Genomic DNA, 15,563 nt, shown 5'->3' with positions numbered 1-15,563 from the left:
AGTTCTGATGCCACTCAAACTAGACATTTTCTGTATGTATTACTGTGTGGGAGCAAAGGTAGGTTATAGGGTTGTAATGGTATGAGATTTTCACAGTACGATAACTGTCTCAGAAAATATCACGGTTTCACGGTATACGGTATTACATTATTATTGTTGTTATTATTATTACTATTATTATTATCAGTTACAATGACCCTCAAAGGAATGAAAACAAAAGGGTTTTTTTTGGTTGAACAAATGCTTTATAATTTCACAAAATACTATGTCCTGACAGACATTAAACTTAATATAAACTTGAAATATATATATTTTTAATAACACTATTATGGTAGAATTTAATACCGTAGATAACCAAATGTACATGGTATGATAACCGTCAATTTTCATATCGCCTTATACCGTGAAACCGGTATATTGCTGCAACCCAAGGTTCGAGGATTGGGAGTTGATGGCAGAGTTGTATATTTGTGAGTTTTCTGCCATGTTCTCTTTGGGATGTAAAGGTCTATATTGTGTGTTGACATTTTAGGAACTGAACATGTTTTTATATCTGGTTTGTGTCTGTGTGTGAGTGCGACTCTGTAGCACAACTTCACCATGTGGGTGTGTACATCTTTTTTTTGTACACATTTTTAGGAGTGTGCCTGTGACTGACAAGTGAAGCTTCTCTGCAGTCTATCAGAAATATCTGTACAGGGAGGTCTGTCATACATGCACTTTACTCCCATTTTAATTTTAATGTGGCTTTTTTTATGTATGGTTGCTTCTTTTGGGGAGCTTGCTTAGGTAGTAGCAGCTGCTGGATATGCGTGTGTATTGTCAAAAACAGGTTGTTTTTTTTGTTGTATTTTAAACTATCAGTGTAAATAGTCTTTTATATCATGTGCTTCAACTGTGACCATTAAACAATGGAAGTTATTGAGTGCTTTGCTGTGAGTCTGTGGACAGTAATGTAAAGTCATTACATAACTGAGTATACTTTTCAGTCATGGTTTAAACATTCTAGCAATTATTTAGGTTTTTTTATTCTGTAAAATGTCCATCACAATTTCCCAGAGCCTAAGGTGACATATTCAAATAGCTTATTTTGTGCAACTAACCGTTCAAAACCCAAAGATATTCAGTTTACTATGATATAAAATAGATAAAAGTACCAACATTTATATAGATGGAATCAGACAATGTTTGGGATTAATTCTTGTTTAGTGATAATTCGATTAATCAATTATCAAAATTGGCCATTTTAATTAATACACTAATAATTTCAGTTCTATTCTATTGTGATTATTTTTCATTCTGTGAGGTGAGTATTTTCTCTGTTACTTGGAAAACTGTACTTAACATTTTAAGATTTTGCCAAAAGAAGTAGATGCAACAGCGTGAGCTATAAAAATGGAAAAGAAACAGTTAAAACGCAAAAGTTATTTAAGTTTGGAAGAGGAGACCTTTGTAAATTGATAAATACAGTAGGGTTTGTCATGTACATCTTAAATTCTCCTAAAAATTCTCCTAATCTCCTAAAACCACAGCAACATACATATCTTGCCAACAGTGCAGAGTTAGCTTTTTACTGTAATCTAAATGTTGTCATAACACACCCGTGGAAAAATCTTAAATCATAATTTAGAGGGGGGGAAAAGCTGGTGACATGTTGGTATTTTGGTATTCTGTGCTCTTGTTAGTCAAAGGTATTGCTGTCACCGCTGGTAAGTCAGAGGCAGCAACTAAAGTCTTTAGTAGGACTATCTTCAGTTCAGTATAGCATAGATGTCCTGCAGTATAAAACCCAGTGAGTGCAGTAATCATTTTGCAACGTCATTCCTCTGATTTTCTGTTGGGGGGTTTTGTCCTTACGCCAGGATGAGGTATTTTATAAAGCTCTTTGTTTTGTGAGCGACAGTGCAGTGAGGAGTCGATGTGGACTAAACTGTGGATCACTTTTCATTGCTTTGACACAAAATGCTTTCACTGACCAACATTTATGAACTGATCCTGAGCTGTGTATGAAGTGTTTTGGTTGTATTAGAGCATTTTGGATGTGACATTAACTGTTGTGCTGAGCTGCATGTTGGTACAGAGAACTGTGTCAAAAGTTTTGAAAATATGTATAACCACTGTAAAAACAAACAAACTAATCTAATCTAATAAATCTAATACGCACATTTGTATTTCCATCCTGCTGTCTGCAAACCAGCAAGCTTTCTCCATCTACAGGTGCTACAGGTCAACTTCAGCATTCTAAGTGTATTTTCTCTGATCATCACCTTGTGGTTGCAGGAGTCAACGTGCAGCACTTGAAGGCCGCATGGGAGATCAGGTCACCTGTGTGCGTTTATTTACCTGTTTAATCTCCCGCTACTATCATTTAAGTCATTATTCATCTATTGGAGGCCACCAGTTGTGACACTGACCCCCGGGGACGCGCTGGCCCCCTGTAACCGGCGGGCGTCACGTTTCCCTGTACGGAGCCTGTTCCAAAATAGACAGCACCCCTCCCTCCCTCCCCTCCCCTCCCCTCTCCTCTCCCCTCCCTGCTCTGCCCCGGTACTCTCCCCTCTCTCTTTCCCTGCCGAGGAGCGTCACGCACTTGTCCAGTGCGTCTCCTCAGAAAGTCCGCATCCGACTCCAGGAAACCGGATCGCAGGGAATAACATTCAAAGGAATAATAACAGCAGCAGAAGGAGGAGGAGGAGTAGGCTGTACAACAGAAACCGTGAGAGTTGTCCAGGGAAGAGGGGTCTCCCCAAAACCTGAGGTGAGCTGTCTTGTGGACTATATTTCCTAATATGTGTGTATCAGAGTTGGTGCTGCAGTGGGGTGAGGGGTGCGTCAGCGTCTTTACTGCACTGCTGGAGAGGAGTGAGTGCTTCCCCACCTTTGGAAATCCTAACAGTCGGTACATTGTGATTGTGCACCCCCCCCCCCAGTGGTGGACGGAGCAGATCTTGAGTCGTGCATGACAGCTGTGGGCTACTTTTAAGGAGCACGTTGTACATTACTAACCTCCCCCCTCCGTCTCTCCCTCCCTCACACCTCCCGCGCCCCTGACAGCCTATGTTCCTGTGTTTATGTGTGTTTGTGTAGGCTGTGCGCTTTGGCTGTTTAAATTTACGGTGCGTTCATCAACGATAAAGTGCCACAGAGTGCGTTGCCTTCTTTCTGGGACTATTTAGGATCAGGCTGGCGGGTGGGAGGAGCGGCTGGCCCCGGGTGGGACAGTGCAGTTTGTCATGTCTATATTAGGAAAGTGGCAGTGTCATTCTTTCGCTCTGTTTCTGCTCTCCAGAGCCGTGCCATGCGCGCCAGAGGAGGGCTATCTCATCAACCTGAGGCAGAATTAAAGGAGGTGTCAGGTTTTCCACGTTTAACATAATTTACTTTGAATCACATCACATATTTCTGCCACCGGTTTCCCAAAGTATACAAGTTTTTAGATTGGGCAGCCTGCCGTCAGCTCATGCTAGTGGTATGCAGATCAACTTGGAAAGAGTGGAAACTTTCTTGAAATAGTCAATGCCTATGAACTTTAAGATATCTCTGTTTTATTCAATTTTTTTAGTTAGATTTTTTTAGTTTTTCAAACTGTTTCTTAAAAGCAGACCATGATCAAGGCATTTTCATGTTCAAATCAGATGATATGGTATGCACATTAAATAAATAATCAGGTTTTCTTGTCAGATGCTTGAGAAAAATGAAGACAAGATAATTAAGACAAGGGTAGTTTGGATTCTTTCTGTGGATGTCATAACAGCAGGCAGCTGGAGAGCTTCTTCCTCTTCTTTTGTATATTAACACTATCTTGAGAGCCAGGTGGAAAAAACACAGAATTAAAATACTATTGTTACTAACAACAAGTCTCCGACACAGAACCAATAAAAGAATATACACAAGTATGTGTGATATTGTGTTCGCCCTGAAATGCTGGAATGTAAATCTCATGATAACGGAGAGCTTCCAGGAAAGAAGCGAGAGCTTCTAAACTCTCATCTGCCCGGTTGAGTTATGTGTACCACAGTCTTCAGGCCCAGTTTGGGGCTAAATGCAGGTTATTCTTATCTGAAAGTCAGACATCATCACTAAACACTGTTTTTTGGGTCACAGACCTGATAAGTTGACAAATTTCCACAGAAAAATAACTGGACCCTGGCCTCAGTTGGAGCTCTTTGTGGTTTCATTTTAATTGCAATGAACCAGACAGTTTGAGTTTATGATCATCCAAGAACTGCTGCATTTATCAGACGTCTTCAGGGACTGATGCAGGCCTACTTCTAGATTTGGGTTTTCAGTTTTGGCCTTATGTAAGCCAGTGCAGTCAGGGAATGCATGTTAGATAAGTTTTAAACTTATTCTCATGGGGATTGTATCATGTGGTGTGATTGAATGTAACTGATGTGCTGTGTATTGCTAACTTCACATTGTATCTGTCATATATATTACGTTCTCTCACAGGCCTTTTATCTGTTATTTGTGTCTCAGTGTTTGTCTTTGATGTTTGACCCACACATGGTGTTTGGTGGGACAATCAACTATTAATATCTGCAATGATGACTGTTATAGATTATCTCCTGTGTTTTTGAGGATTACCGTCCCTCTGGCCTGGGGCCTGGGACAGCCACAGATCAGCAAGTTGTCAGTCAACAAACAGCCTAAAAACACATCACAGAGTTCATTAATCAGAGAACAGCAGATGGTTATTTAAAGCCCCTGAAAACTTTGCTTCAACTCAAAGTATTTCTTTACAACATTAAATATTCATGACTAAATAAGCAACATCAAAGTAAAAAACATCTTTATGTATTATTTATTAAGTTTAACAACAGTCAAAAACTCAGCTAATCTGCTTCATCAGGACTGTGTGGTGGTAGTTTGATCAGACAGTAACGACCCACCAACTGTTAATCAGATTCTCATTCAAATGTTCCTAAATCCTGATTGGTGCATGGAAGTACGTGACATCACATTTTTCTAACTGAGTCCCACCCATTTCAAACCAGTGAGAAGAGCAGAAAAAAACACAAATACAGAAATCTCTCAAGTGAAATAACCAAAACTGTTGTAACTTTGACTTTGAAAGTGTTCGTGTAGGATCCCATGGCTCCTAGTAAGAAGCTGATTGAGAAAAACAGTTTTCAGTTCCTTTTAAAATGTATTGATGGATAAACAGTATGAATATGACAGTAGGCCTGTATCAGTCAGCTGCCTAATTATGAGTGACTTATGTGACTTTCAATCTAAATCAAATAAATACCAAAGGTGAGCAAAGTGCCCTGTCAACTTTCAAAATATAAAGCTTGAAAGCACCATAGAGTTACTGAGTCATCTTGAAGACAAATAACAGCAAAAACAGCAGAAAGCTATAGTTACTGTTCAGCAAGAAAACATTTATAAACACTATTCAACAATCTGTCTGAATGGCAAAGACGATGAAGGAGGAGATATAAGACAGATTGCAGCGATATTGTGATATCAAGCTCTTCTGTAGTCTTTAATCAGTTCTGTGGTCTCAGACAGCATTTGTTTGGTTGCTTTTTCTATGAGATGTCTTCTTCAATTTTAGGGATGAGATTTGATCAAACCATTTTCACCATTTTCAAAAGAAATCACCCGTATAACTATCACAAAATGATTAATATGAAATCAAATACATCATGGCCCTTTTGTCCCAATATGGATACAGTAACTGTTCATATAACTCTCTGCTGGTGATTGTAGTTTTACTTATATTTGGTTTCAACATTTTTAGTGAATGTGCACCTCTCATCCCATTTCTTTCTTTAAATCTCTTTGTTTATGATCCTCTTCTGACATCTCTTTATCCCTTTTTCATCCCCTCCTCCTCTCGCATCTCTTGTTTCTTCATCTTCACATCCAACTACCTTCCTCTACTTGCCTCAGCCATGAGTCGCAGCATCGTGCGGCAGAGTAAGTTTCGCCACGTCTTTGGCCAGACGGTCAAGGCTGAGCAGGGTTACGATGACATTCGTGTCTCCAAGGTGACGTGGGACAGCTCCTTCTGCGCCGTCAACCCGAAGTTCCTGGCGGTCATCGTTGAATCCAGTGGAGGAGGGTCGTTCCTGGTCCTGCCCCTCTCTAAGGTCAGTAAGGTCAAAGGGGAAACATTTCTGGGTTGCAGAGGGTGGAAACACAAAAGTGTCCATGAGTTCAGTGTTTGTGTCAATCTATCTGCCTCCTGAAGATGAGACCAAATGCTGATTATCCCAAAACTGCAAAAATTTGAGAAAATCTGTATGAAACACTGAAACACCTAATATATTTGTACATTTCTACATGCTTGAATTGGTAGTGCATGTGCTTTACCTTTGCCTATATTTTCTATACTTTTCTATGTTTTCTACACTGTCTTTACATTAAATCTGAAGTGATTACTCCTTGTAGTCATTAGACAAGAAAGCTGGTGCTCAAATAGGTTTCATGAAATATTAAATGTGCCTCATATCAGAGGAGAAAATCACAGAATTCAAAAACATATTAACTTATTCTGCTGCAACGTGAATGTGGATAAGATCAGAAAAGATAGGAAGATTATACATTTTTAGCCACACTAGTGGCATGGCTCCATGGATGGCATGTTAGTCTATTGGATGAATTATAATCACTTTGGTGATTCCCTGACTTTCCCTCTAGCACCATCATCAGGTCACAATTTCATTTCATTTCAAAATAATTTGTGTCCAATACTTTGGTTTACCTGCAAAAATAATGACATTCCCATCAGCCTCAGCTGTACTTTGTGTTTGGTGCTAATTAGCAAATGTTAGCATGCTAACACGCTAACCTAAGATGGTGAACATGGTAAACATTATACCTGCTAAACATCAGTGTGTTAACATTGTCATTGTGAGCATGTTATCATGCTGACATGCTCATTTAGCCCAAAGCATCACTGTGGCTAAGTACAGCCTCACAGAGCCGCTTGTGTGGCTGTAGACTCTTGTTCTCATTGGTTCACTGTTGCACATGGCAACAGATGAAGATCACTAAGGACAACTGAATGATTCTTTCCTTAAATTCAGTCTATGAGCTGTTCCTTCCTGTTTGGGAGGGATTTCTGTGTATTTAAAATGTTGATTGTGCATGCTGCAAACAGATATTTTCAAATTGTGTTTTTATTACGTCTTTGTCTGTATGTTGAAAGAAAACTGTATCCAATCAACCCCCCGACAAGAGTCGGAGGGAACAAGGAGAAAGAATAAGAGAAAGAGAACTTTACATGGGAAAGAGGAAGAAAAGAAAGAGAAGTAAAGATAGTTTGCCTGTAACCTTTTGCATCTCATAGTTCATGAGTTGACTTTATTGTTCAACTCATCAAGGTCACGCAAGGCAATACTGACAGCAGTGTGGCCACTTCAGTTTCAGATATTTGTATCTCTAGGTATTGTTCTGCTAAAGTTCCAAAATGCCTCTGAGGTTGGATCCATAAGATAAATGTAATTCACAGGTTCACAGGAAGACAAAAAAACAAGCTGCTTTTCAAGGCTGATCAGTAGTATTATCAGCAGTGTGATAAAAATAGCTTAGCTTTTAGGTTGATTTTAGTATGTTTTTCCTTCTAATAGCAGAGGATATAATATTTGCTTCCAGCTGTCACGTTGCGGAAGCCTCGCGAAGGACACCATAATTGCTGAAACAGAAATACAGTGACAGGAAAAGCAACAGGTCGAGACAGATCAGACATTTAAAGCTGCGATGCTTCAGTGTGGTGGGGGGCCTCGTGATAAGAACATCGCCTTAAAATAAATGATGGCCATCAGAAAGACAAAACTAAACGTGTGTCGATATTTAGATGTGGTGGGCGATAATATTTCAATCCATTATCATGTTAGGATATGCTACTCCAGTGATCCTACCTAAGTTAAATAGATTACTGGCACTGTATATCACATTTTGTGCATTTTAAACTCACTTTGAGATTTGAGAACAATTTAGAAATTTCAGGGGTGTAACAAGGTCATCACTGCTGAGATTCATCAGCATGTCATCAGTGCTAATTAGTGACAAAAGGCAAGAAGACACAAGTAATACTCCGTTTTTTGGAGACACGGGGGAAATGGATGTGATTATATACTGGAGTCATGGTGAACAGACATGCTATTAATACACACCAACGTGCTCTCCATCCTCCATCTCCCCCCCTCCAGGTCCCCAACGGGCCACAAGAAAAACTCCCCTTTCAACGCCTCGTCGCTCAGCTATAAATACACCTCTCTTGGGGTGTGTGTTGTATGTGTGTGGAGGGAGTGATATCTCAAAAGCTGACACACATGTACACACGATAGGAACAGGAAACATGGAATAAACTGGAAGTGACATCATGATTTTAGTTTGGATCATGTTAAAAATGTCTGTTTCCTGGAAGTCCACCGTGAAGCTGCATGTTTTTTTGAAATGTTTTGGTTGCATGTTGAAGGTTTTGACTGCCACGTTTACATTTGGTCTCGTCTGCATCGGAGATACATTCAGACGAAACACTTCACAAGACCCAAAAACAGAGCACCAATATCTAATCTTGTAGCCTCTCTTATAGAGGAACACCGTGTCAAACTGTAATTTTTAACATTTTGGCTTTGTATAATATTTTTATGCCTATTCAAAAGTATACATTTTTGTTTTTATATTTTGTTTTATCTTTCGATGTTTAACTATTTGCACATTTTAATGCTGTTTTTAATATTTTGTTTTATCTGTATGGTTTTTAATATTTTGTGAAGCACCTTGTAACTGGTTTGTAAAGGCACTATATAAATAAAGCTTATTATTATTATTTGCCCAGTTGTTGCTGTTGTAGCTGCTCAAATTTCCATTTTTCTGACCTTTTTAAGGACTTCTCATTCATGTTGGCTTAAAAATTGAAATTGAAAGTTCATTCTTGATCTTGAATAGTAGTTGAGAGAACAGTCTCACCACAAGGTCCACCTGGACAAGAAGTCCTTAAAATACTAAATTAAAAAAAAAAGGAAATTCAAACATCTACAATTCCATGATGTCTAAGCAAACTCCGTCCGCTGAGGAAGATGCGTGATTCGATCAAAAGCCCTGGAACAGCTACTAAAGGGCGAGATTGTTTTGTCAACTACCATTTCCAAAGTCAAACTAGTCTGGACCTGTTTCACATTTGAAATAACGTCATTGAAACACTGTTGAAACACGGGCTTCATGTAACTTTAGATGTCCACATAGTCTTTCATCTTTAGCCTGGTTTTACCCTACATTTCCTGACCTGAAAATCAATACTTACTAGTGTTTCTTTACCTCCTTTTTTATGTCCTAACTCAGTCCTGTGTGCCACTGCTGCTGTGTGTTGCAGACAGGTCGTGTGGATAAGAACTACCCGCTGGTGATTGGCCACTCTGGACCTGTCCTCGATATCGACTGGTGCCCTCATGACGACAACATCCTGGCCAGCTGCTCGGAGGACTGTACTGCGATGGTAATGACAGTTTGTGTATATGTGGAGGAGTTTGTTGTTCGGTGACTCAGTGATAACAGTCTGTGAATCAGTCAATGTACCAGTGTGCCTACCTGTCTGATTGTCCACCCACCTGTTCCGCTTCCTCTGCATCTCTTCATCAGTCTGCTTGTCATATTTTGTCCTTGAAAAGTTGGTCAGAATCTGTTGTCTGTCTGTGACCAACCTCGCTGCTCAATGTAACGCAGCTGCTAATCCAGCTGCTCCAACCTGTCTCTTCCCCGGACTCTCTGTTCTCTGTTCAGGGATACTTTGCTGTGGCTATGTGAAGCGTTTCAATATGCATTCAGCATCCTTTCTTCAGACCAGAAAGCTTCTCAGTACACACAGGATGTAGACAACTGTTTAAATAATCACCATCAGTCTGTGTTGATTATTTTCTGTTTTTCGTGCTGTCAATCACTTCACACCTACAGGAAATAATCTGTTAACATCATGTCATTTTACAAACTGCGTTTTGACATCCACGTCTTCTTCACCACAGTGCCTTTAACTTGGGCAGCATGTAATTTAGGTTTGACAGTGAATTTAGGGGGGTTGTAAACACACTTTGTAGCTCCATCTTAAACATATAATTATGTTGTTATTGCGTTTTGGACTGAAGACAAACAGCAGACGCTCTAGTATTTCTTTCATACACTGCAGGCATCTGTGGCTCTGAAGCTCATGACTGAGTTCAGTCAGCAGGGGTCACTGTGAGACTTGGACTGCATGAGATGAATAGAGATAGTTTGTGTTAGGTAGTTTGTTGTGTTGTGTTGTGTTTGTTAGTTTGATATATTTATGTCAGAATATGAAAATATACTAATTATACTATAATTTGTGATGCTCAGTGACAAGTTAAGTGATTGTAAAATCCCCTTATGGCATCTAGTATTTATAAACCCTCTTTAATTCCCAGCTTTTATACATTATTTTCTCACATCCTGCCATTATAAACATTATAAAAACTTAATTTTACTACATAATGTTTAACAGTAAATAATATTGGAGAAATTGTCAGTAGAAAATGTCCATGACAGTGATGAGTTACGACATGAACACAAGCTCTCCAAAAGCAGAAAATGAGAACCAGGTTTAGTGTTTGGAATGTAACTGAGCGACACAACACTATCAATGACACATAACTGTGACAACTCCTTGGTGACCTAGATTAGGGCTGCAACTAACAATTATTTTCATTATCGATTCATCTGCAGATTATTTTCTCAATTAATAGATTAGTTGTTTGTTCCATGAAATGTCCGAAAATGACAAAAAATTGTCCATTACAGTTTCCCAGAGCCCAAGGTGACGTTTTCAAATGTCTTGTTTGGTCTGATCAGCAGTCACAACCACAAGGATATTCAGTTGGAAATAATATAAAACTGAGAAAAAATAGGTGCTGATAAATGTTTCTATCAATAGACTAATCGATTAATCAACTCAGCAATGTTTCAGCTCTAATCTAGACACCTTTTCTTCTTTCGTAATGGTAGCACAACTAGGAAATGAAGCCGTACTTGGTGGAAAATATAACTATAACAAATAATGTTATATTTTATGATAACATTTTAGCTTCTCATTAGTTACTCTATTACTTAATATAAAAATCCAGTCACTGTAATGCTTATATACATCAGGAAATCTGAAACCGTTTCAGCTTAATAGACAGATAAAATATTCTGTTACTTTGGTTCAAGAACATAGTATACTCCCTAAGTCACATTATGTTGCTTTGTGTGTGTACACAAATGCAGTGCAGTATGTCAAGTATGGCAGCATGTGTCAGTTAGAAAAAAAATGTGTTTGTATTATGACAACATGCCTGTTGACTCAGCATGTATCTGTGCATCAGCGCAGTTGTCAATGAGGACAGATTTGCCCACACTTGTTCACAACGACATCGCAGGAATCTGTGTGCGATTGAATGATTGAATCGCCGCTTCTCCTATGGCAACAGCTGCTGGGATGCTGTTTGAGTGCTGTGTGTTTGCCTTTGTGTGTGTGTGTGTGTGCTTTGTTTATGTCCAGCACATAGACAGGCAGTCGCAGCTGTCCAGTCTTGGCAGTGTTGCCACTGTGGAGCAGAAAGGCCATAACTGTGATGTCATTCTCTTCAGTGCACAGAGACAGATCATTGTGTCATCTGAAAAGACTCATTAGAGTGTGTTTGTATATGTGTGTGTGTGTGTGTGTGTGAGAGAGAGAGAGAGAGAGAGAGAGAGAGAGAGAGAGAGAGAGTGTGTGGAGTAACAGGGACAGAGCTGTGTGTGTCTTCTTGAGCATATGTGGATCGACTTATCACCTACCAAAAGGCCACATTTCAACAAGCCGCTAAAAAATGTGCTGATATTAATGAGAAATGTGTTTTACCTTGGTCACTTTTGTTGTTTGTGTTTTTGTGGCGCCATCCCATGTACTCCAAGAGGAATTCATAAAAGCACAACATAGTGCATAAAGTAGCACTTGTTCAGGTCAGCCGCTCATGTCATGACATGTCAGTATGCTTTTAAAATATAGATTTTAAATGAAAGCACTGCAACATGCTAACCCTGTGGTCAGGACACTAAAGTCATGTCCTCTGTATTGTTTCTGGGAATATGAAGGTTTAAACAATCAGAGGAACAGTTTGCATTCTGCAGTGACACAGAAATGACACATGGTGTCTGTGAACATTTGACGTGAAATTGTTGTTAAATTAAAACAAGTTGTAATTTAATTTATAATTTTCCTTTCGGTCACCTCAACAAATCTTTTAGAGGCGTACAAAACAAAACAAAACAAAATGGCCGTCCTACTTGTCACCAGGAGGATTAAATGGGTTAAATGGATTATACTTCAAGTAGGCTAGCAATTTTCAATACACTGATTACTGGACAGATAACACTTGTTGTGCAACATCATACACGGAATTACACGGGCAGCTGTGATTTTCCTTTATCCCCCCTCTCCAGGTGTGGCAGATCCCAGATCACTCACTGACTCGCCCCCTCTCCGATCCCGTTGTGGTCCTGGAGGGACACTCCAAACGTGTCGGCATCGTCAGCTGGCACCCCACCGCACGCAACATACTACTCACTGCGGGTAGGACACACATACATAATAGTTTCCTTCAAAGTCTTAAAATCTTTGGACTTTATGTAACAGTGGTGAGTGTGAGCAAAAGAAACTAAAGAGGGATTCTCCCCCTTCCTCTGCTTACACAACATTCAGAAGCTCCATCTTTTGTTATGACCCCACAGGCAGTGATAACCTGATTATAATCTGGAACGTGGGGACAGGCGAGCCCCTCATCTCCATGGACGACCACCCAGACCTCATCTACAGCATCAGCTGGAACCGAAACGGCAGCTTGTTTTGTACCACCTGTAAGGACCGACGTCTGCGTGTCTGCGATCCACGCAAGAGGGAGGTGGTTGCGGTGAGTGAGTAGAAAATACTAACAAATATATGCCTCACAGTATAATTCATTCTAATACAATAACGCCACTATCTGAACTCCTTTAACAACATTTTAAGAGTATATTAAAACGCCAGAAGAATACATTGCAAGAAGAATATTTCTTGGCTGGGAAGAAGTAACTGCCTTCATGTTTTGTACAGATCAGTAGGACTAGCTTATTTTCCCCGTAAACCTAAACAAAGAAATCTAAGCTGTCAGCTGAGGTGAAATGAATCCCTAAACAAATAAAAAGATTAAAAATATGATTTTAAAAAAACTAGCTCTTGTAGTAATGTCTGTCCCTCCGCTGACCAACAGGAACGTCTGGCTCCACATGAGGGGATCCGGCCAATGAGAGCCATCTTCACCAGAGACGGAAACATCTTCACCACAGGATTCACCAGGATGAGCCAGAGAGAGCTCGGACTCTGGGACCCGGTATTGAACAATTCAAATATCACATGCTGTTCATGCATATCAAAATGTACAGGAATATACGTGCACTTATATGCATGTACACAACAAATTGTAGGCTTTCTTCATTGTTTTTATTCCCCACAGACAAACTTTGAGGAGCCTATTGCACTGTTGGAGCTGGACACAAGCAATGGCGTGTTGTTACCATATTATGATGCAGATGCAAACATGGTCTACCTCTGTGGAAAGGTACATAGATGTTTTAGTCATTTTTGTTTGTTAATGTACTGTATAATATGTACGGAAATAAATGCAGATCCTTTGTATTTCCATCCTTAATAATGACAAAGTCATATTTGTTTTATATGTGTGTTTTCTGTTCTGTTCTGTTCTGTTCTGTTGTGTGTGTGTGTGTGTGTGTGTGTGTGTGTGTGTGTGTGTGTGTGTGTGTGTGTGTGTGTGTGTGTGTGTGTGTGTGTGTGTGTGTGTGTGTGTAGGGGGACAGCAGTATCCGTTATTTTGAGATCACAGAGGAGCCGCCGTACGTCCACTACCTCAACACCTTCAGCAGTAAGGAGCCCCAGAGAGGGATGGGCTTCATGCCCAAGAGAGGTGTGGACGTCAGCAAATGTGAGATTGCTAGGTAAGATACTGATCATGCAATAAATTACCAAAGATTACAGCTTTACGGCATTGTTTGATGGGATGTAAAGGCTACAGAGGTTGCTTGACGGTGGTTATGAAGCTCAAATCCAGTTTTGGGATTGATGCACTGATGTCTTAACTGACAAGTCATTCATCTGTCTTCAGCGTGGGTGCTGTTGTGCATGAGATCATCTTATACATTACGCTTACAAATGTAAAGTATAAAGTGATGTGTAAAAGCACAACTGAAGGGTGTCTGCTCTCCTCTTTTCTCTCTGCTCTGTCTCATCACTTCACTTGTCCTCTCAGGTTATTCAAGCTCCTTGATAAGAAGTGTGAGCCCATCACAATGACAGTGCCCAGAAAAGTAAGTTCAACTGACTGATCATACTCTACAAACTTTTGACTTTCACAGTGGTGGAAGGTAGCTGAGTATATTTACCCAAGTACTGTACTTTTTGTACAGTACTTTTGAGGTACTAATTTACTTCAGTATTTCCATTTTATGCTACTTCATACATCAACTCCACTACACCCCCCCCCCAAAAAGCAATAGTTACTAGTTACTTTTCAGATTAATATTTTCATACAAAACATATGATCAGTTTATAAATGATGATGCATCACCAAAAAGTATATAAAGCAATTAAAATGAACTGCACCTTGACCAACTACAATATTAAAGAACTGCTCATGTCAATGCATCAATAATAATCAGCTAATGATATAAAAATTTTCACATTGACAATTCTGTATAATGAGTACTTTTACTTTTGATACTTAAGTTTGTTGCAATACTTGTACTGTACTTTTCCTTAATTAATATTTTGAATACACGACCAGGTATTTCTACTTTTAAGTAAAGGATCTGAATACTTCTTCCCCTACTGGACTTTTAAATTATTCCCATTACCACTTCACAATCTGCATGTCTTATTTCTTTTCCTCTGATTTGTTTTGTTTGGTACTCTTTTCCCTCTGCTCCTTTCATCTTCTCTTCCACTCCTCCTTTAAGAAAGTCAGAAAGAACAAATTTTGATTAACCCTGCAAAAGAAACCACTTTACAGTACATTCCAAAACAAAACCACATCTGTCACTTCGCCAACTCTCTTGCACAGTCGGACCTCTTCCAGGACGACTTGTACCCAGACACAGCAGGGCCTGACCCCGCCATGGAGCCTGAAGAGTGGCTGGAGGGCCGCGACGAAGATCCAATTCTGGTGTCCATGCGGGGGGGTTATGTGCCACCTAAGAGCCGAGAGCTCAAAGTGGCAAAGAAGAACGTGCTGGACTCCAGACCCACCACCCGACGCAGCATGTCCACTTTGGACACCAACAGTCTGCCGGTAAGTTGTGGCATGCATTATATTACCTGTTGTTACATGCTCACATAATGTATGTCCTGTATGTGAACCACTGGTTTGTTATACTACATTAGATATATAGCATTATGTCGCACATTTTCAATAAAAAAACCTTTTTCTTTAGCTTTGCAGCCTGTAATCTGAATGCATCGTTACTCCAACATCTGTCTCTCCTTTTAACGTTTCTGTTTCTCTCTCCTCTATTTGTACCTGCCCACAACT

General features: G+C 39.8%; 1 protein-coding gene across 4 annotated transcripts in view; it reads left to right on the top strand.

The window, feature by feature from the left end:
* The first annotated feature begins 2,550 nt into the window (after positions 1 to 2,550).
* coro6 (coronin 6) overlaps positions 2,551 to 15,563 on the top strand; it is a 13,936-nt gene continuing 923 nt past the window's right edge. For 2 of the 4 annotated variants that reach the window (XM_044223886.1, XM_044223887.1), the window contains exons 1-10: positions 2,552 to 2,758; positions 5,899 to 6,098; positions 9,329 to 9,451; positions 12,427 to 12,556; positions 12,715 to 12,893; positions 13,233 to 13,352; positions 13,476 to 13,580; positions 13,829 to 13,974; positions 14,286 to 14,343; positions 15,096 to 15,323. In XM_044223886.1, coding sequence (XP_044079821.1) covers positions 5,901 to 6,098; positions 9,329 to 9,451; positions 12,427 to 12,556; positions 12,715 to 12,893; positions 13,233 to 13,352; positions 13,476 to 13,580; positions 13,829 to 13,974; positions 14,286 to 14,343; positions 15,096 to 15,323 — 1,287 coding nt within the window. In that variant the 5' untranslated portion in view covers positions 2,552 to 2,758; positions 5,899 to 5,900. Of the gene's footprint in view, positions 2,759 to 3,289; positions 3,350 to 5,898; positions 6,099 to 9,328; positions 9,452 to 12,426; positions 12,557 to 12,714; positions 12,894 to 13,232; positions 13,353 to 13,475; positions 13,581 to 13,828; positions 13,975 to 14,285; positions 14,344 to 15,095; positions 15,324 to 15,563 lie in introns of all 4 variants that reach the window. The other 2 variants (XM_044223885.1, XM_044223884.1) reach the window with 2 other exon arrangements.

Source organism: Siniperca chuatsi, linkage group LG14 (assembly GCF_020085105.1).
Source record: "Siniperca chuatsi isolate FFG_IHB_CAS linkage group LG14, ASM2008510v1, whole genome shotgun sequence".
Taxonomy (NCBI): Eukaryota; Metazoa; Chordata; class Actinopteri; order Centrarchiformes; family Sinipercidae; genus Siniperca; species Siniperca chuatsi.
This window is presented reverse-complemented; position numbering and strand designations above follow the sequence as displayed.